At 53.7% G+C, this 22,319-nt stretch overlaps 1 protein-coding gene across 1 annotated transcript; it reads left to right on the forward strand.

Moving 5' to 3' along the window:
- Positions 1-569: 569 nt before the first annotated feature.
- ASTL (astacin like metalloendopeptidase) lies at positions 570-16,289 on the forward strand. The gene is made up of 9 exons (XM_043918723.1): positions 570-615; positions 1,570-1,695; positions 3,738-3,799; positions 6,289-6,379; positions 6,928-7,045; positions 7,789-7,970; positions 10,640-10,721; positions 10,805-10,959; positions 14,933-16,289. The coding sequence occupies exons 1-9, from the start codon at positions 570-572 to the stop codon at positions 15,208-15,210; spliced, it is 1,140 nt and encodes a 379-aa protein (XP_043774658.1). The 3' UTR covers positions 15,211-16,289.
- Positions 16,290-22,319: the final 6,030 nt, after the last annotated feature.

Genomic DNA, 22,319 nt, shown 5'->3' on the forward strand with positions numbered 1-22,319 from the left:
GCCTCTCACCTTTCTGCAATGCTTCTCTGCCCCCTGGTGGTGGGAGGGAACCTGAGAGGAGGTACACCCCCAGTGGGACACCTGCAGGGTGCCTGTGCGCGGCTTCTTCCAGTGGTCCCCGACCTTTCTGGCATCAGAGACCCGTTTCGTGGAAGACAGCTTTCCCGTGGATGGGGGTGGGGGAGCAGTTTCGGGATGATTCAAGCACGTTATATTTCTTGTGCACTTTATTTCTATTATTACCCCATCAGCTCCTCCTCAGATCATCAGGCATCAGAGCCCAGAGGCTGGGGACCCCTGCTAGCCCATGTGGCCAGGCCAGGGCCCAGAAGGCTCAGGCCTGGCCTGGGAGGGGGAGTCCAAGTAGGATAGGACAGGGCTGCAGCTGGGAGCTGTTGGGCGGGCCTCCAGGTGGAACTGGCTGGGGAGGGCCTGCAGGTGGGGGCTGGCGAAGATGCTATTTAAGGAAGGCGGTGGTCCTAAGTCTGCGATTAGGCTGCTTCATCTCCCAGGAACTGGTGCCCTTGCTAGCTGAGGGGCCACGGGGGCCCACTGCAGGCAGCATGAGTATGGAAGGTCTCTGGCCATGGGTCCTGGTTCTGGTCTGTCTGCCTGGTAAGTGGGTTGCCTCACTCTCCTACCCCGTTCACTTTGGCTCCAGCCTGTGGAGCCTGTGTGGGGAGTGGCCAGAGGTCGTAGCTGCAGCTTGCAGGGATGTAAGTTGACCAGCATGACTCAGAGAATGGGCTTCCAGGGATGCTCCTAGAAGCCAGCTCCCAGGGAACCCAGGGGGACCTCCCGAGGATGCTGGGGGGCAGAGGGCCACGTGGCAGGAGACAGCAGGAGTGACACCTCCAGGCATTCATGCTCTGCCCTCCGTGCCAGGCTTGCCCAGCCCATTTCCAGAGGCCTGGGCTGAGGAGGGGGCCGGGGGCAGGGTCTGAAGCTAACACACCCCGTGTCCTCAGTGTTGAAGCCTGAGGTCTCCCCCAGATCCCTCCTGTTCCCTCCCTTCCCTGCCCATACTTGCCCAGACACTGGGAGCCCGGGACTACCTTTTGAAGCCCGGTCTTTGTCCTCCTACTGGGTTGCCATTTTCTTCTCCAGGGGATCTTCTTGGCCCAGGGATGGAGCTCAAGTCTCCCCCACTGCAGGCCGATTCTTTACTGTCTGGGCTTCTCTAGTCGCTCAGGCAGTAAAGAATCTGCCCACAATGTGGGAGACCCAGGTTTGATCCCTGGGCCAGGAAGATCCTTTGGAGAAGGGAATGGCAACCCACTCTAGTATTCTTGCCTGGAGAATCCCATGGACAGAGGGGCCTGGCGGGCTACATACAGTCCATGAGGTCACAAAGAGTCGGACACGCCTGAGCATCTAACACTTGTTCCCCTAAGGAAGCTCCTTCCGCAGGGTTGTCCAGGCCTCAGGGCCAGGTGGGCTCCCAGGACTCCTCCTGGAGGCCTGCCTTTATGAAGGGCCTGGGTCCTGAGGTCTGACACCCTGCTCCCCTCACCCCATGTCCTATTATCCTGCGTAACCATTGTGCATATGTACCTGTGTCTGGGCCAGGCTTCATCCTAGGAGCACCCTCAGCCTCTTACTGTGCTGGAGCCTGTGGGACCAGATTCTCAGAAGACCTCACCCCTGAGGAGACCCAGACATCCTGGGACAAGGACATCCCTGCAATAAACCAAGGTGAGGACACTGTGTCTTCTCGTGGGGTGAGGAGTATGAAGTTGTCCATGTAGCCTATGAAAACCACGCTGAACACTCAGACTAGCAGAAAAAGCTGCAAGGAGATGTGCCAGCTTGCTAAGTGGATCGTGGTGAGCAGTAGTTCATGCATAACTTCTTGTCTATTTTTCTGTGTCCTCTCTACTGGGGTGTTACTTTTATGAGAAGGGGGAAAAGTAGAGGTTTTAAAATATGACAAGCCCCTTCCTTGGTGGCTCAGATGGTAAAGAATCCACCTGCAATGCAGGAGACCCTGGTTCGATCCCTGGGTCAGGAAGATCCCCTGGAGAAGGGCAACCCACTCCAGTATTCTTGCCTGAACACGGAAGAGCCTGGCAGGCTACAGTCCACAGAGTCACAGAGTCGGGTGCGACTGAGCAATTGACTACACACACACTTGACTTTTATCAGGCCAAGTCTGGTGTGAGTGGAATTACTCGCAGCTGTTAGGAAACATGCCTTCCACCTGGTGTGGGGTGACCTGCAGGTGTGAGATGCCGTGGGTCTCAGGAAGGGTGAGTCTCGGGCCTCCCTGCCTGGGGATTTCTGCTGAAGAATGAGAACACAGAAAACCCGGGCAAAGCCCACAGAAATAAAGACGGGGATTTCAGAGCATGGCAGGAGAGGGCCGGCGGGAGAACCTGTCCTGGGAGATGTGAGCCTGCTGGATGTGGCTCTCCTGCCTCCTGCTCTGTGAGAAGCTGGAGCGGGGTGGCTCACCGCCTTTGGGTCACTAACAGGAGCTGGCCAACTCCAGAGCAGCCTGAGGCTGCGCTGGCGCTGTTTCTCAGCAGCTGTGGAGGACACTGCTGGTGGCCCGACGACTCCGCGTGAGCCTAGCCTAGTGACAGTCGGGAGGCCCTTTGCCGGGAGGCACACCCCCTCCCCAGCTGCTGGGGATGCTGCTGCTGCCCTCGTCCAGGGATGGCGGGGAAAGTGCTTCCTCCTTTGCCTGGGGCGGCCCTCCCACAGGCCTGTGTCTGGCCCCCAGCCTCAAGGCGGGATAAGTCTTAGGGTCGGAAGCTCTTGTGAGGTCAGCCTGGGGCTGCCTTCCTGCTGAACTCAGTCCTTCCCCGGGGTGCTCCAGCTATCAGTCACCTGCAGATGGCTCCCTGGCTCAGCCTCTGCTTCTAGGGAGCCCAGCTTCTGGGATGCACAGGAGTGTGAGCAAACCCAGGGAGACAGTGAAGGACAGGGAAACCTGGTGTGCTGCAGTCCGTGGGGTTGCACAGTCGGACATGACTGAGTGACCAAAACAACCTAACCTTTAGGATGCCAGGCACTCTTCTAAGACTCCTGTTGGGGCTGGTGTCCTAGAAGGGAGGCTGTGCAGGAGAGGGGCTGCCCCCTGTGCAGGGAGGGGGCGGTGGGACGGGAGGGCGCAGCCGTAGCCCCTCTCCCCTGATGGCAAGGGCTGGAGTTTCTGTGACTTGCCACCGTGAGGGTCCGGAGTGCCACACGGATGGGTTGGGGCGGAGTGGAGCAGGAGGGCCAGGGTGTGTGCTGGAAGCGTGGCTTGGGCTGGAGCGGAGGGTGGAGATGGCTGGAAGAAATGACAACTTCCTGGGAGCAAAGGGTGTCAGATGCAGGAGGCAGGAGCTGGGACAGGGTTTTTTTTTTTTTTTCTTTTGGCTGTGCTGCATGGCATTCAGGGTCTTAGTTCCCTAACTGGGATTGAACGTGTGTCCCCTGATGTGGAGGTGTGGCGTCCAACCACTAAACCGCCAGAGAATTCCCTGGGACTGGATACTGTGCATGTGTGGGTCCCAGGAGGAACGTACTGTCTGAGCAGGGAAGGGTGTGATCAGGCTGAGAAGTGGTGCACGTGCTTGTAGATGGGGACTCAGAGGGGCTGTGTGACTTGCCTGGGGTCACACAGCCTCAGTGCCCAGGGGAGGGTGGACCCTGGAGTTGCTTGGCTGGAGGTCTCTGCTGGGCATGTCCTAGAGTCTGTTGTGGGGGTGGGGGCATGGACCCACACACATGTGTCCCTTCCTTCTCAGGGCTCATTCCAGAGGAGTCCCCAGAGAGCAGCTTCCTCCTGGAGGGGGACATCCTCCGGCCGGTGAGTGTGAACGCGCATACACACACACACACACACACAGGTGTAAAATAACCTCACGGGCAGTGTCAGAGACCTGTGAGCCCATCCCTAGGCGTCATGGGGGTGTGACTTGTGAGCCATCCGTCTTTGCTACTCATAGCTCTTCTAGCCAAAGTCGGTGCGAATGTTGTTAGGAATAAGCCAGCCTGGCGGAGGGTGTGACATCTGGAATGGAGGGCTTCCTGCAGGAGGGGTTTTGGAACGTCAAGCCCCAGCTTGCTACCCTGCCCCGGGGAGGTCCTCAGGGAGCACTGGGACGAAGGAAGAGATGAGCACAGGTTGGCAGAGTGGCTGGTGGGGATGTGGGGAGGTGTCTGTGGTGAACATCGGGGGCGGCAGTGATGGTCTGAGGAAGACAGAATGAGGAATAACACACCCCGTCCTGCCTAGGGATGAGGGGCGGGGTCAGAAAGGGGGAAGGCTGGATGGGAATCAGGGCCTTCTTCTAGGAGGCTGGGGACGGCAGAAGCCTCTTGAAAAGGACAGGGACCTGGCGAGAGCAAGACCGTGGTGCTGGTCCGAGGCTGTCCACTGATGACTCAGCTTGAGCTGGGCGGAGGAGCCCAGGCCGGGGCAGGGCCCCTGTTCCCGGTTACCTAGTGAACGCGCAGGGTGAACGCAGGATCCAGCAAAACCTTTGGTAGCCTCTGCAGGAAATATTTTGTCTGGGTTTCTCTTTTTTTAAAAAAATTAATTTATTTTTATTTATTAAAATTTTTTTTATTTTTAATTTTTTTTCATTTATTTTTATTAGTTGGAGGCTAATTACTTTACAATATTGTAGTGGTTTTTGTCATACATTGACATGATGAACCAGCCATAGATTTACACATACTCCCCATCCCGATCCCCCCTCCCACCTCCCTCTCCACCCGCTCCCTCTGGGTCTTCCCAGTGCACCAGGCCCGAGCACTTGTCTCATGCATCCCACCTGGGCTGGTGATCTGTTTTACCCTAGAGAATATACATGTTTCGATGCAATGCTGTTCTCTCGAAACATCCCACCCTCGCCTTCTCCCACAGAGTCCAAAAATCTGTTCTGTACATCTGTGTCTCTTTTTCTGTTTTGCATATAGGGTTATCATTACCATCTTTCTAAATTCCATATATATGTGTTAGTATACTGTAATGGTCTTTATCTTTCTGGCTTACTTCACTTTGTATAATGGGCTCCAGTTTCATCCATCTCATTAGAACTGAGTCAAATGAATTCTTTTTAACAGCTGAGTAATATTCCATGGTGTATATGTACCACAGCTTCCTTATCCATTCATCTGCTGATGGGCATCTGGGTTGCTTCCATGTCCTGGCTATTATAAACAGTGCTGCGATGAACATTGGGGTGCACGTGTCTCTTTCAGATCTGGTTTCCTCAGTGTGTATGCCCAGAAGTCGGACTGCTGGGTCATATGGCAGTTCTATTTCCAATTTTTTAGGAATCTCCACACTGTTCTCCACAGTGGCTGTACTAGTTTGCATTCCCACCAACAGTGTAAGAGGGTTCCCTTTTCTCCACACCCTCTCCAGCATTTATTGCTTGTAGACTTTTGGATAGCAGCCATCCTGACTGGCATGTAATGGTACCTCATTGTGGTTTTGATTTACATTTCTCTGATAATGAGTGATGTTGAGCATCTTTTCGTGTGTTTGTTAGCCATCTGTTTGTCTTCTTTGGAGAAATGTCTGTTTAGTTCTTTGGCCCATTTTTTGATTGGGTCATTTATTTTTATGGAATTGAGCTGTAGGAGTTGCTTGTATATTTTTGAGATTAATCCTTTGTCTGTTGCTTCATTTGCTATTATTTTCTCCCAATCTGAGGGCTATCTTTTCACCTAAAAAATTAATTTATTTTTAAATGAAACAAAGATGAATATTTTTAATGATAAAAGTTACAATTCACAAAAAAGATAGACATCATAAACCACTGGATACCTTAACAAACAAAGAAACAAAGATACATAAAGCAAAAATCAGAAGAAATGTGAGGGAAAAGGAAAAATCTATGATCATAGTGAGACATATTAACATTTCTGAGAATATTTTATCAAGTGTAGAAAAAATTAGGATCTTGAATGATATCATTAATAATTTAAATACAATACATTTATATTCAATTTTATGAATCATATCCTACACAAGTTATTTAAAATGTAGTATCTCATATGTTGTTGTTAGATGTCCACAGGACATCTGGAAAAGCTGGCAAAAAGATAAACGTGACTGAATCTCATGGGTTTCTCCCCCTGATAGCGTAAGTGGCAACTTCTTTCTCTAGGACAGAGGGTTGTGCTGTGCATCACGCAGCTGGCCACTGGCCCCCCCGTTTCTGTCCCATTTCTGATGAGCAGCCACCCTCACTGCGCACGTCTTGAGGGCTCCTGGGGTCTGAGCGGTGGCAGCCTCGGGGCGGGAGGCTTGGCCGGCGCTCCTGAGCCGCCCTCTCTCCTCAGAGTCCCTTCCGGCTGTTCTCGGCGGCCAGCAGCAAGTGGCCCAGGAACGGCGGAGTCGTGGAGGTCCCCTTCCTGCTCTCCGGCAAGTACGGTGAGTCGGCCCAGGCCCAGCCGCGGGCCCTCCTCCCTGTGCAGCCCGACTCCTCTTCGTTCTGTTTTTTTTTTAATGACACACAGCAGACTTTATTTTTCATTTTTATTGACTTGTATTGGCTGTGCTGGGTCTTCACTGCTGCACGGGCTTTTCTCTGACTGCGGTGAGCAGGGGCTCCTCTTTAGCTGGGTGCGCAGGCTTCTCATTGCGGGGGCTTCTCCTGTTGCAGAGCATGGGCTCTAGGGCGGGCCGGCTCCAGCAGCTGCAACTTGTGGGCTCTAGACCCCAGGCTCAGTAGCTGTGGCTCATGGGCTTTGTTGCTCTGTGGCATGTGGGATCTTTCCAGAACAGGGATCGAACCATGTCTCCTGCATTAGCAGGCGGATTCTTTACCACTGGGCCACCAGGGAAGCCCACGCTGACATTTCTTGACATTCCACATTGGAGAATGATCTAAAGCTCAGTCCCTTCCCCAAGTGCAGACGTCTGGGGAGAGAAGTGGGGGGAGCCTGGCTGGGGCCTTAGCCGGCATGTCTCCTCCCCAGATAAGCCTAGCCGCCAAGTCATCCTGGAGGCATTCGCTGAGTTTGAACGCTCCACATGCATCAGGTTTGTTGCCTACAGTGGCCAGAGGGACTTCATTTCCATCATTCCCATGTCTGGGTAAGTGCTTCTCGGTGTGTGTGCAAGGTGAGAGCCTCAGCTGTCTTGAGTTCAGCCTGAAATGAACAAAACTGTTGTCTGAAACCTGTGTCTGGGCCTGTCCTCCCGGGTCTAGAGTCCCACTGCCCATCTCAGTGGTCTGCTCAGCATGAGCTAGACCTACAAATACTCAGAGCAAATACTCAGGAGAGGTGGGCAAGGAGGTGTTCAGTCTTCCTTTAAAGAGCCTTCCACTCCATCTCCCGGGAGACTATGTGACCTGGGGAGTGAGTGCAGGGGTCATGGGGCAGACCTGGCCTTGGGTCCAGGTTCCATGGTGCAGGAGCCAGGTGACGCTGGCAAGTCCCTCAACTTCTGAGCCCCTTCTGTCTTCTCTCTGAAATGCGGGTGATGGTAATACTGCTTTCCTAGCTTGCTAGGGCCCTAAGAGAACGTGCATGAGAGCTTTGACTCGGGGCTCCCCGTGTGGAGACAGTCACGTAATCAGCTGCTTCCATCATCCACCTTAACATCAGTCCTCACCAACTCCTTACAGTGCAGTCTGGAAACAGGGTTCTAGCACACCCCGTTCACAGAGGGCCAGGCAGTGGGGGGCCTTGGGAACAGCAAGCTCGGGACTACAGCCCAGGACCGGGACTCGTTCTGGACGCTCCCTTATTCCAGGTCTTGGGAGGAGGGGCGAGGGGCCTGGGTTTGCTGATTCTCCTGGCCGGTGCCCACCCAGCACTTTCGTGGCCCTGCAGGTGCTTCTCGAGCATTGGCCGCAGTGGAGGGATGCAGGTGGTGTCTCTAGGACCCAGCTGTCTCCAGAGGGGCCCGGGCATCGTCCTGCATGAGCTCATGCACGTGCTGGGCTTCTGGCATGAGCACTCGCGGGCCGACCGGGACCGCTACATCCGTGTGAACTGGAACGAGATCCTCCCAGGTAAGCCAGGTCATGCATGGTGGGGGAGGTGGAGGAGAGGCGGTCCCGCCAGAGGAAGGCGGCAGGCATGGCCTGCGCCCAAGGAATTTGCCTGGCCACTTGGGAAAGATTGTCCATCTTCCCCACTACCTGCCTGTCTCCCATGGGGAAGGTGGGATTCCTGCTTTCCTCCAAGACACGGAGAATAACCCAGATGCTGCTGCTCTGGGCCCCGAGGCCTCAGTGCCACCCACAGTTACCCGGAACTAGGGCATCAATTTCCCCTCTCTCGTCTCTCTTCACTGACACTGGCAGTTACCTGAGGATGGAGTTGATGGTCTTATGACTCTTGCTCACTTACACTCAACCAGCAGCCCTGCGTGCCTTAGACACTGCTCTTGAGGCTCAGGGCAGGGGCTGTGCTCCAGTTGAGGAGCTGAGCCAAGACAGATATCTTAGAGGTAGTGGGCTATGTGCGTGTGCCAAGTGCCCGATGCAGGAGGTAGAGGGCAGCCCTGTATAGGCTGTGAGATGGATGCTGACGGGCCTCTGGGATAAAGTACAGGGAGCCCAGGTCCTGAAAAGTGGCAGTGGGAAAGCTGAGGCTGGTCTGGGGAGAGGGTCACTGCACTGGATGCCAGGGAGCTGTAGCTGTGTGCTGGGTGTGGTGCCAAGGATCTGACTCCAGCCATGGTGAGGCCCTGTCCTTTGGCAGAGGGGGATAGCCTGATATAGGAGGTGAGAGGAGTCATGACAATTGATTCATGAGGGAGGAGAGCAGAGGAGGTGAGTGATTTGGGTTTGGGGGTATGGAAGCAAATGAAAGCTTGAAAGGCTTCCTGTAACAGGAGGGCTTCTGGTATGAGTGCCTTTGCTGCTGCTGTGAGGTTTTATAGTTAGGGGAGGAGGCCCAAGACAGCAGCCATCATACATGGATGCCCCCCATGCCAAGAGTGGGATGGGAAAATGGGCAGCGCCTCTTAGTGGGATAGGGGATAGAGATTGAGATCAGAGATTAGTCTAGAAATGGGGAGGCCATAGTGACATCATGCTATAAAAATAGACTACAATCCTTTCAGTGCTTATAGAGGGGCTTCCCAGGAGGTCCAGTGGTTAGGATTTCATGCTTCCATTCTAGGGAGCATGTCGTTGCACAGTGAAAACAAAAAAAAGCTCAAGTGCCCATGGAATCCTTGTAAAGGCTTATGAGAGCCACAAAACCTTCAAATTTGAAAAAGTAGAGTTAATACAAACATTTTGATCATGATGTAAAAAGTAGAAGCTAGTAACAAATCAAAGTGAAAAATGATATCCAGTTGAAAATTAAAATTTAGACAACAACAAACCTTTTTTTAAGCTATGGAGTTAAAGAAATTGTGGGAATTCTTAGAGCATGAAAATTAGAACCAAGGGTTCATAGCTAAAGCAACGCACAGGGAAAATATGTAGACTGAAATACTTAGATCAAGAAAAACAGGACAAATTCTGCATTTCAATTCAAGTTAAGAAAAAAAAAATGAAAGCAAGAGGGAATTAGTGAAGGGAAAAGCAGAAATTAATGAGTTAGAAAACAAAACAGCACCAATAAATGAAAAAGCTGTTTTTTTCTTTTAACAATAAAATTAAACATCAGCTACCCTAATGGAAAAAATTGCTTAAGAATGAAGAAAAATGAAAATGTTTGTACTTAGTTAATATGTACAGAACAAACTGCTAAAATATACAAACTAGTAACATCAATTAACTGTGGAGATGGGAACTCAGAGGGGGATGGAGTGGGAAGCATTATGTATCTTCATATTTTCTGATTTTTGAGTCAGATGAATATATTGCCTACTCAAAATTATGTTTAATAACTTAAAGGCTTTTCAAAGGAAAAAGTAAGCACTCTACTGGGTAGATATTTCCAGGCAGGGATGGGATATAAGGGTGTTAGATTACCATTTTAGTGGTAGGGAGGCTGCTGGTGACCATGGGTGAATGTGAAGGCAGCTGGCTGGGCCTGGGGTCTTTGGGGCAGCAAAGATAGGGGGGTACAGCCGTTCTTTCAGAGGCTCACTGAAGGGCAGGAGAGGAGCTGAGGGAGGGAAGCTTGTTGCTCCCAGGCCTGGAGGGGCCAAGGGACAGGAAGAAGCAAGTGCTCTGGCCAACGGGAAAAGGCTGAACTCATACCTGGGGTTGGGGGTGGGGCAGGTGCTGTTGGCGGGAGGCAGGGAGGGCAGGAGGCTTTGCTCCTGGGGGGGTATGCCCATGGGAGATGGGGGGCTCACAGGCCTCCAAGCCTGGGACGGCGGGGACGAGCGGGGTGAGGAGTAGGTGCTTGATCTCGCCGGTAGTGGGCATCCAGGCTCTGAGCAGCGTGGGACTTCTTGAAAGCTGTAGACTATATTAATATACAGATAGTTTCACACAGGGCGAACCTCAGAGCAGGAAAGACGGGGGAGAGAAGTCTTGGGAGGTGACGGCGGGCCAGCCACCAAGTCCCTGTGCTTGTACTAATCCATCGGCTGGCACAGGTCTGGAACCCTCCCAGGGCGCCAAGGAGACGGGATCAGAATGGGGGTGGGGTGAGGAGACGCACTCTGGGTGTCGTTTTGGACCCCCACAGGTAGGCTAGACACTTCCAGGAACCCCCTACCACCTTCACTTCCTCCCCCGGCCCTCTTCCCCATCGCCAAGTATGTTTTCAGGTTTTGAAATGAACTTCATCAAATCTCGGAGCAGCAACATGCTGGTGCCCTACGACTACTCTTCAGTGATGCACTACGGGAGGTGAGGACCCCTTCTGGCTTCCTCCCCTCCGCACAGTCCTGCCAGCCCAGCTGTCTGGACTCAGGCCCTGCCTCCGGTTTCAGGCTTGCCTTCAGCCGGCGCGGGCTGCCCACCATCACCCCACTCTGGGCCCCTAGTGTCCACATTGGCCAGCGCTGGAACCTCAGCAGCTCGGACATCGCACGGGTCCTCAGGTTTTATGACTGCAGCCCAAGTGGCCACGAGCCCAGTGGGAAAGGTGAGTGACAGGGAGCAGAGGGATCTGAGGAGCTGGAAGAAGGCTCATATGTTGAGGTGGCATTAGTGAGGGTCAAGTGCTAGGAGGTGAGTCTGTAGAGGTGAGCAGGAGCAGACCAGGGGCTCACCATTCAGATGCAGAAAAAGCACTTGAAAAAAATTAACACTCAGCTATGATTAAAAACTTACTAAATAGGAATAGAGGTCACTTTCCTAACCTTAACATACCTACAAAAAACCAAACCAAAAATCATTTTAAATGTCAAAACATTAAGACACGTTTTTCCACTCTTCTCTCATCTATTCAACAATGTAGTAAGTCTTAGCCCTTGTGGTACAACAAAAAATGAAGTCTTGAGGTTTGGGAAGGAAGAAAAAATGTCACTATTCATAGACGACAATCTGCATTGAAAGGAATCTACAAAAAAGTTACTAGAACTAATAATTTTTAAAGGTGAATATAATCGATATACAAAAGTCAGTTGTATTGTAATGCAGCATCAGTTTATTAAGATACATTTTAAGCCTTTAAAAAGATGCAGCTGGTCCAGGCAGGGATGAGAGTGCAGAATCAGGCAGTGTCTGTGGAAGGGAGAAGCAGGAGGCGTGAAGAGGATCGACAGGAAAGAAAACCGAGATGGCTTCGAGTATTCTTTTCCTTTACAGGTTATTGTAACAAGTTGACTATGGTTCCCTCTGCTATAGACCAGGCCCTCTGATTTTTAGCTGAGCACACGGCTGGCTGGGATAAAGCCTACATTTGTCAGTTTCCCTTTCATTTGGGCATGACCAGGTGACTGCCCCCTAGCTTCTGAGATAGCCATCAGCTGGGGCAACCGTTATTTCGTCTTGTGAGGAAACAGTTTTCTGAAGTTGGTTGCCCTGGTGACCTTTCCTCATCACCATTACCTCATTAGTAATTGGGGAAATGCAAATAAAGACCACAGTACCCTTTTTTATCCCTTAAATTGGCAGAAATTTAGAAGTCAGATACTGCCAAATACAAATAAGATGATGAAGCAATGATGACATTCATACTCTGCTGATAGGAGTATAAACTGCTGCACCATTTTGGAAAACAATTTGATAGCTTGTAAAGTTGAAGTGTGTATACCCCATGACTCAGAATCTACTCCTTAGTATTTTTGCACATGTGTACTCCCAACTCCAGTTGTAGGCAGTCTCTACTCTACATTCTGTCTCTATAGGTTTGCCTACTCCGGGCATGTCATATAAACAGAATCATACCAGATAATCTTTTGTGATTGGCTTCTTCCACATAGCATTATGTTTTCAAGGTTCATCCATGGTATAGCATATCAGTACAGTTGATCCTTGAACAGTCTGAGGGTTAGTGGCGCTGACCCCCGGTGCAACAGACCCTCTGACTGCCTACAGCTTCACAGTCAGTCCTCCACATCCAAGGATTCAACTGACTGTGTGGTGCTCTAGAACGTTTGCTGAGAAAAATCACGTATAAGTGCACTCATGCAGTTCAAACCTGTGTGGTTCAAGGGTCAACTATACTTCATTTTTATTGTTGAGTGATATGCCACATTTTGTTTATCCATTTATGAAAGGATTTTTGGGCCATTTCTAGTTCTAGTGGAACAATAAACATTCGTGTACAAGATTTTATGTGGACATATATTTTCTTTTCTTTTGGATATATACTTAGGAGTGAAATTTCTGGATCCTTTGGTAACTCCATACTTCACTGCTAAATTGTTTTCCAAATTGGCTGCACTATTTTTCATTTCTACCAGCATGCTGGTGGAAGCCCTTCTTACCACTTCTTGTTATAACCATGCCCAAGTGGGTGTGAAGTGGTATTTTGTTGTAGCTTTGATTTGCATTTCCTGAATGGCTGTGAACACTTCTTTATGTGCTTATAGGTGTTTTGTATATGTTTGGAAAAATGTTCAAATCTTTTGCCTGTTTTTTGGTTGGGTTGTCTTTTACTGGTAAATTGTGGGGGTTCTTTATATATTCTGAATACGTGTCCCTTATAGGATATATCATTTGGAAATATTTTCTCACATTTTATGGGTTGTTTAACTTTCCAGATGGTGTTCTTTGATTATAAACTTTTAAAATTTTGATGCAAAGTCCAACTTATATTTTCTTTTATCACTGTGCTTTTGGTATCATAGCTAAGAAGGATTTGCCTAACTCAAGGTCATGTGGATTTAATCCAATGTATTTTGCATGTACACCAGGGCTTCCCTGGTGACTCAGATGGTAAAATCTGCCTGTGATGTGGGAGACCTGGGTTCAACCCCTGGTTTGGAAAGATCTCCTGGAGAAGGGCACGGCAACCCACTCCAGTACTCTTGCTGGAAAATTCCATGAACAGATGAGCCTGGTGGGCTACAGTCCATGGGGTCTCAAAGAGTTGGACACGTGCTGTGCTTAACAGTTCAGTCATTTTGCATGTGATTATGCAGCTCCAGTACCATTTTGCAGACTTATTTCCTATGATATCAAATATTAGAAAGATTTTAAAAAATTAAACAATAAGAGACAATGGCAAGAGTGTTGTGGGTAACTATTTGAGAGGTTTGACTTGCTTTAAGAACAGAATTGAGAGGTGGCTAGAAGTGGTCATGGGTCAATGGAAAGTGCATCAAGATAGTGGATATACAAGCAAGTTTGGGTATGGAAATAATGACCCCGTGGAGAAGGGGGAGTAGATTCATGGGGCAGAAGAATATCTAGAATATTCGAGAAGGAGTTGTTCTCCTTGGGAGCTGAGGCACTTTCTTGGACCTAGTGGCAAGGAAGAAGATGGGAGCAGATTCCAGCTGGTGTGTGGTCTTGATGTGCTATGAGGGGCTTCTGTCCCAGGCTTTGATGGCAAAAGAGTGAGGTGAGAGGCTGGGGAGAGGAGGATGTGTGGGGAGGGAAAGGTGTGGAGTGGCTGACTGGGGCGCAGGAGAGGAAACCTCTGAGAGACGCTCGGTAGGGTCGCGGTGTGCTGGGCTGCTGGGCAGCTGACGGAGGTGGCCTCGTCCTCTAGAACTGGGGTGCCGTGGGCAGTTCTGCCAGAGTGGGGGGCCTGAGGGTGTCTCAGGGGGTGACTGCAGCAAGGTTTATGGGGCCCATGCCAGATGTGGAGGGTGTTTGGGAAGTGAGGAGGCGATGGAGCAAGAAGGTGGGGTCTGGGGGCTCAGCGGGGCTGGAGGGTCATGGTACTGGGGCACGTGGGCTGTAAGCAGAGGAGGCAGAGGTCAGAGGGTGCGCTGCCGGGCCCGGACTGCAGGGGGCGTGCTTCCCGCAGGTCCGGGCAGGAGCGGCCTGCGAAGTCACTGGTTGAAGTGTGTCAGCTCACATGGGCCGGTGTTCACAGATGGAAGATACGGCCTCATTAGGAAGCAGCTGGAGGGCGGGCAAGGATGCAGGCAGTGCTTAGCTGGTGTGGCTGGCCAGCCAGATAACTTGGGCCCAAAATGAAGAGTCTTACGAAGTAGCCGGTGGCTGCCAGCTATGGTCTGGGAGTGGCGGTGAAGGGCCAACAGGACCCACCCCGCTGAGCTCATGGGCCTGACGGTCACATGTGTCCTGCTGACTCCCCGGGTGTGGGTGTAGCTGCAGGTGTAAGAGAAGTTCTGGAAAAGGCTGCGGATACAGGTGAGAGATGAGGTGTTGCTGTGTAGGCCCCGGGGGCTTTGTGCTGAGGGCTGCAGTGCTCGGGCAGGGGGTTGGCCGTCAGCGAAGCCAGGGAATGGTGGGAGGTCACTCACGGTCCCAGTGGCCTGGGCTTCTGACGGTGACCCCTGGGGCCAAGTGCGGAGGGAGCAGCATGGCTCTGGGCTTCTTGTCTCTGGGGAGTTGGGAATCGGGGTTTCAAAGGTGTTGGGCAGTGGCATGGCAGGAACATGGTGGGTTCGAGGTCTCTGAACAAGGCTGAGGGCGCTCTGTCTCTCACACTGCCCTCTGTGACTCTCCGACATAACCTGTCTTTCCTGCTCTAGGGCTCCAGACCCCTGGGAGTGGTAGGAGCCCCTCTCCTGGCTCTAGGTCACAGCTGCAGCAGCTTCTGCAGGCATTGTTGGAGGAATCCAGGAGGTCTGACCCCAGAGGCTTCGGGGCGGAAGACCAGCATGGTGCTGCCGCTGCCAGGTCTGAAGAGAGCCTTTGTGCACAGAAGCCCCCCGCCCTGAGGAATTCTGATGTGAAGGCCTCTGCTGACCCAGCTCCGTCAGCCCCCGGCTTCCTCCCTGAGGCCAAAGCCTGGGGCGGTCTTTCCTGACATTTCCCTGGCACCATGCCGGCAGCACCGAGTGCCCCTTCTCTAGAAGACCGATCCGTGTCCATCTAGGCTCTTCTGGGGAATCCTGCTCTGCCAGGGGCCCGTGCACCCAGAAATCACTTTACGAGGACACCCAGAGGTCAAGCCTGTGGCTTCGGTCCCCTTGGCCCCTCTGCACTGCACCCCTGCCTTCCAGCTTCTCTGGCTCCCCTGTCTGAGGCTTGGGCCCCTCTCTCTGCTCCTTCCTTCCCGGTCGTTTCCCCAGGGGCTCCTAGGACAGACAGACCCTCTAGGTCAGTCAGGGGGAGGCAGGCCTGTGGGGCAGGTGCCTGACTCTGCCGGCTCTCGTCTCCTGCCTCAGCCCCGGGGAGTCTGGGATGGGAGGTGACTTCTCAGCGGCTCCAAGGACAGGGACTTGGAGGGATGGGCCTCCCTGAGGGCCCCGGGAGCCCCCGGGGTTGAGGCGCAGCCCCCCGCAGGGACTAACAGTACCTTCACTGCTCCCTCAGGCTGCCCCGTGCTCAGGACCCTGGGAGGAGCCCCTCTCCTGGTTGTCTGAGTGCTGGGAACCTGGGAATGTAGCCCTGTGCTCCAGGAGGCTTCCAGAGCCCCACTTCCTCCCTTGCCTCCCGGGGAGATGAAGAGGTGGGGGCCCTAGGTGCGGGGAAATTTGCTGCAGGAAACTCAGCAAGAACAGGAGGACCCTGAAGTCAGGACTCAAAGCTGCTGTCACCCGCATAGCTCTTCCCAGGAACTTTGCCTCTACCAAGACCCCGCCCCTCCCCAGACTTGGCCAGAGGAGGCCCTGGAAGGTGGGAAGGGGCGGTGGGGTCGCCCTGATTGTCTTCCTTCAGCCAATCCCCACTCCTCTCCTTCAGCTCCTGGCCTCCCTGGTGAGGGCTGTTCAGAGTCAAGAAAGTCTCTAGGGACGGCAGTGAGTGAGCCGGATCCCCGCACCCCCACCCCGTGCAGGTCTGGGGCCTGCTTTGGGTGGGAGGGCAGCAGGAGCCCCTGCCCGTCCCAGTGGGGCCAGGTCCCCCTGATGCCTCGGGAAAAGTAGAAATAAAGTTGGGAACTTGCTCCAGGAGTCTGGTGCTGGGCTGTGCTGACTACCTCATACCCGGGTGCCCTGACCTCTCCTGACTGCCCTGGGAGGGGCCCTCTAGGCACTGAGACCCACACTTAGAGGCAGGAACAGACTCGGGGAAGCAAACTGGTGTGCTCAAGGGAACAAGGCTGTGCAGCAGGACGGAGATGCGCCCTCTGCCATCCTCCTCACTGTGTCAGGGGGCCTGGGGCCTCTGCCCTCAGTCTATCTGGGGTTTCAGTCTTGAGTCAAGGATTTTCTGAGTCTGTGCAAGGGCCTGAGCTCAGGTGTGCATGTCAGGGAAGGACTGTGGTGTGGGGATGCTGTCCTTTGACTTGCTCCCAGACCTAGGAGGTGGGGTGCCACAGTTTACAGTAGAGAAGTAGGCTCTGACCCTGCTCCTAGCAGGGTGACAGTTCCCCTGGAACATTCCCAAGGAAAGACTTTGGGCCAACCCTCTGCTAGAGACGGTATGTGTGCCTGTTCATCAGCATGGCTGCCTCATGACCTGTGGGTCTCTGAGTGCCGAGCCAGGCCGCTGACACCAGGCCGGGGTGATGGCCACTCTGGGTCAGAGGAGGTGATGTGAGGCCCGCCCAGCTCGCAGAGGCTGCTGTCATGAGCCTCCGTTAACATGTGGCCTTTGATCTTGGATGCTGGGTTCTCTGCACAGGGCGGAGGGGCTGGTTGATCCTGATGCCACATGGGGAGACTGCTTACTCTCTTTTGGCAGTGATCAGGGACAAGGCTGTCCTTGTCCTGTCCCCCCCAAGAAGATGCCTGTCACTAGAGTCCAGGCCCCAGGCCAGCTCTGGGCCCAGGCCTATCCCCTGAGCCCCACACTGTCCTGATGATCCAGTCATGGTCTGGTCCCCGGAGCCCCAGCATGGAGGGTGTGATATGTGTGGGACCCTGGGGCATCAACCAGAGCCCCGGGGGCCTAGCCACCTCCTCTCACGGCCTGCAACTTGTTTGCTAGTCCCCCACCACACAGCTCTGTGGGCTTATTCATCAGCTATATTTGGGGGCTGGGCAGGCTCCGTTATAGGCACTGGGAATAACATAGGGAACATGGCAGGTTTTCTATGCTCATGGAGTTTATTCAGGGATGGGGAGAGGAATGCAAACAGGCAAATGAAGCATTTGGGGCTGATAAGTGATGGAAGAGGGGAGCGTTTGTTGATAGCATTTCACCTGAATGGCAGGAGGCTGCTATCCTGGGGCCATCTGGGGAAAGAACAGCCAGTACAAAGGCCTTGAGGCAGGAAAGAGCAAGGTGTGTCAGGCCAGCGTGTGTGGAGAGAGGTGTATGTGTGTGGGGTGTGTGGGGGCAGTAAGGAGGGGGCAGGCAAGGGCCTGGTCAGCTGTGGAGGGATGGTTTGTTCCAAGAGCAACAGGGGGCACCTGCTGGAAGTTTCTAAAGAGAGATGTGACAAGACCCAATCTAAAATTTTAAAGTCATTCAGGGGCTTCTCTGGTGTCTCAGTGGTAAAGAATCCACCTGCCAACACAGGAGAGACAGGTTCGATCCCTGGTCTGGGAAGATCCCACAAGCTACGGAGCAACTAAGAGTGTGCACCACAAGAATTGAGCCCGTGCTCTGCAAAAGAGAAGCCACTGCAGTGAGAAGCCCGAGCACAGCAAAGACTCAGCAGCCAAAAGTGAAATCATATTAAAAAAAGTTATTCCAGATGCGCCTTGAAAAGCGAGTTGGAATCGGGAAGAACAGCTGGTAGCCCCTGCACTTATGCGAGTGAGCGTGACGGGATGATGGGGAAAGGGCAAAAGTGGGTGCTTTGGGAGTGTGTTTTGGATGAGCAGGGGATGAAGGCATCTCAGCCTTAAGAACTGAAGGGAGAGAGTTCAGGGGAAATAGGTGTTTTAAGTCGGGGGCTGCGCTGTGCTTAGTCATTCAGTCGTGTCTTTGCAACCCTGTGGACTGTAGCCGGCCAGGCCCCTGTGTCCATGAAATTCTTCAGGCAAGAATACTGGAGTGGGTTGCCATGCCCTCCTCCTGGGGATCCTCCCAACCCAGGGATCGAACCTGGGTCTCCTGCATTGCAGATGGATTCTTTACCAGCTGAGCCACCAGGTAAGTCGGGGGCTACTGGATGTCAAATGGGTGGGTCAGGAAGTGTGTGGGCTGAGTGAGCCTGCAGTTTAGGGCAGGGGATGTGCTTTGGAGAGTGATTAGCATCCAGGTGGGTACCAGGGGCTGGATGAGCTTCCCCAAGAAGAGTTCAGGTACACAAGGAAAGGATCCCAGGACGGAACTGGTGCAGTTTCTCAGTCTTGGCCCTAGCAGCATTTTCTGACTGATGAGTCTTCGCTGGGGAGAGGGGCTGTGCTGGACCTTGTAAGGTGCTCTAATAGCATCTTTGGCCTCTCCCCACTAGATGCCAGTACCAACCTCCTGCCTCCTGTGGTGAGAATCAAAAATGTCTCCAGACATCGCCTAGTGTCCTTGGGAAGGGAACCAGTCTTAGTTGAGCCTCTCTGATTCGGGGCTTGGGAGAGGAAAAGGTAGCTGAGGAGGAGTGGCCTGTTAGGAGGGAGCAGGGCCTGTGGAGTGTCCCCCAGGGAAGGGTCCATCGGAAAAATGCGGCTGAGAAACTGAGCAGGAGCAGGACGCAGAAGCGAGCCTGGCACTTGGTGATGTGGGGCCATGAGCGACGCCCAGGAGCAGACTCAGCACAGGGTCAAGGGGAGAATGTGAGGGGCTAGAGGCCGTGACCAGGCAGACAAGACGCTGGAGGCTGCAGGGGCTTCCCAGGTGACCCAGTGCCAATGCAGGAGATGTAAGAGATGTGGGTTCGATTCCTGGGTCAGGAAGATCCCCTGGAGGAGGGCGTGGCAACCCATTCCAGTATTCTTGCCTGGAGAATCCATCCCATGGACAAAGGGGCCTGGTGGGCTACAGTCCATAGGGTCGCAAAAGAGTCGCACACAACCAAAGTGACTTAGCACACACGCACGTACGCAGAGGGTGTGGAGGGCTTCCTAAAAAGGGGGCTGGCCCGTAGACTGGAGGGAGTGACAGCTGGTGAAGGGATAATCAACAGAGCAGACTCCTGGGGGACACGAGAGGACTTGAGGTCCAGGGTGTATGCAGAGGACCTGCCTCAAGAGACGAGACGCGGCTCCGAGGGAGGTGTGTAGGGAATGTGTGCCTGTGGGTTGGCTTCCCTTTTCTCTTAAATAGAAGGCAAAGCCACAGCTTGCGAGGAGGGCGCAGGCAGGAAGAGGAGCAGGAGACGGATGCCGATTCTGAGGCGTGGGGAAGTGACCACACTAGGAACGTCTGGAGATCTGTGGTCACGAATTTAAAGTCAAGCCAGTCGATGAAGTGAGCGTTTTGCTCTGGAAAAAGCAGCCGCTTGGTCAAAGGCAGGATGGATGATTTTAGGTTTGAGCAGGGTTGGGGTTTTGTCGGGCGAGGTATGATGCGGGGAGAGAGGATGACCGACTGACATCACCGAGGGCACGGCTCAGGGGTCTGGGGAGGTGGGGAGGCTGGGTGGTACAGGGTGGTCTGGGGGTGAGGTCCCTGGGGATTTGAAAGGCTGGGGCTTCTGGGCAAAGCTGGGGTGGGTGCAGCCTGGTTGGGGATCGTCCCCATGGGCTCTCGGGGCAGGAAGTGCAGCAGCTTGAGCTGCTGGTGTCCTGGCCCAGGAGTCAGTGGGGCCAGTCTTGCCTCTTGGACCTGAAGAAGCTCCTGGGCTTCCAGCTACCATGGTGCATCTCCTGCTGTGCTCTCATGGCCAGGGTGGGACAACTGTCTCCCCTTTCTTAGGAAAAGATGCTACTAGGTCACCTTTCCACCATGGCCCCTCTTTTCAAGGACATCCCTGGGGGTTCCTTCATTTGGGCACCACCTGTCTGAAAAAAGCTTGAGTGTATTTCATCTGCTGATGTCTATTGCCATCACTTTTCACTTTTCAACAATCTTGGCCAGGTACTGCGGACCGAGAAGGGATGTCTGCTCTGATGAAAGAGGTGGTACAACAGGCCATCAGACCCCATTGTGGTATAGTGGTCTGGGCGTGAGAGTGGCACCAAGGGAGGACAGGGTACCTCCCTCTGCTTGAGAGGCGGTGATGGGTGAACGGTCCTTGAAAAGAGAATAGGGCTCCGCCAAGCACAGAAAGAAGGGTGAGGAGGGTGCTTCTGGCAGAGCAAACAGTCCCTGGAAAGGACTGGAGATGTGGGCGCTCAGGGCACATCCAGGGACCAGCATGTAGCCTGGTGTGGGACGGGAGGTGGACCAGAGCCTGTCACTGCCTCCCCCTCCCCCTCACACGCGGCTGGCAGTAACAGCAGCAGCTGCTGCTGGCTGGTTGCGGGACTGGGACTGAGCTCTGCCAGCCCTGGTGGAGCAGGGTGATACTGGTGGGTCAGAGCTCATTTGGGAAGGGCTGGAGGAAGCCCTGCTGCAGCCTGAGGCTCTGACTCACAAAGGGCTGGGGGGAGCAGGCAGCTGGGGAAGGGGTGTGTGTGTGGGAGAAGGCGATGGCAGAGAGCAGCGGGGAGTTGAGTCATGTAACAGCCCCCACTGCCCCGAGAGCCAGCCGCTGGTCTTGGGGCTGGGTGGGGCTGGGGGACGGCAGCGGGTGACACAGAGCCTGGTTGTTGGTTGAGCCTCGTGGGTTCCTGTGGGTTCTTTCTGGCTGTCCTCAACCAAGGGTGGTACCCAGCAGGGCCCGGAGTGGGTGGATGTGGAGCTACCCCTACTCGGAAGGCCCAGGTGAGAATCAGCATGGGGAGGGTGAGGTGGGGTGGGATTGAGGAGCCCTGGCCTCAGTTCTGCAGAGCCCTGGAGGCCTGGCCTTTCAAAGAAAACAGGCCAGCAGACAAAAAGCTGCTGTGAGTTGCAGTGTCTGGGGATATACCCACTGGCCCCCCAGCCTGACAGTGGTTGAAAAGGATGAGAAGTAGTCCTTCTCAAAGCCTATTTGGGCCACCAGAGTGCTCAGATTCCCTGCTGTGGGACAGAGAACATGGGGCAGGGAACCACGGGGATAGGCAGGAATTTGCTCAAGTGGCTGATTCCCAGGCGCTAATGGCCATCCATCTGTCCTTCCTCAGCAAAGGGTCTGATGACTCCTCCCCATCCCTGGTGACCCTGGGGTGGAAGCCCAGCAAGTGGAAGGATGCGTTCACGACACCTGTCTTTGGAGGGGACCAGGGAGGCTGGCTGCCTCTCCAACCGAGCCTAGGCAGCACCTTCCCCACCGGCCTGTGGGCACTCGCGTCTAACAGAGGGGCTGGCAGGAGGCAGGGAGAGCCCAGGATCAAGGGAGATCCCCCTGAGTCCTGCCCCATGTTGGGGGTGGGGGTGGATACCACCTTTCCTGAGCCTGGCTGGGATGAGACACTGTGGGCACCGTGAGGCCACACTCTCTGCTCCCGTGAAGATGGAGCAGGCATGCTGGATCAAGGCCATGTCCGTCGGAGGAGCCCTACTTTCAGAAGTGGATTGAGGCTTATTTATAGGGAGGATGCCATGTACAGCTGTGGGCTAGAAATATGAGGGCTGGGTCTAGGCTGGGGTTATAGCATTAAAGGCTCTGGAAACAGTGAAAAAATGACCTTGAAGCTCTCCAGGCTGGTACTGCTGGCAGTGGCCACAGGGAGCGTGGGTAGGAGGAGGGTGCGTGGGGAGCCCTTGTCCTTTGAAGCACTTTGAGGCCAGAAGGCAGTCAGGGTGGGGTATGTGCTTAATCGAGCTTCCCTGGTGGCTCAGATGGTAAAGAATCTGCCTGCAATTGAGGAGACCTGTGTTCAATCCCTGGGTCGGGAAGATCATCTGGAGAAGGGAATGGCAATCCACTCCAGTCTTGCCTGGGAAATCCCATGGACAGAGGCGCCTGGCAGGCTACAGCCCATGGGGTCTCAGAGTCAGACAGGACTGAATATGTGCTTAATCAGAAGTTTCTTCTTACCCCAGCTGTACTTTCCAGGGCCACTTCAAGAGGGGTGTGCAGCATGCATGGGGCAAGGAGTCAGCAAGATTGGAGCAGGG

This window comes from Cervus elaphus, chromosome 11 (genome assembly GCF_910594005.1).
Source record: "Cervus elaphus chromosome 11, mCerEla1.1, whole genome shotgun sequence".
Taxonomy (NCBI): Eukaryota; Metazoa; Chordata; class Mammalia; order Artiodactyla; family Cervidae; genus Cervus; species Cervus elaphus.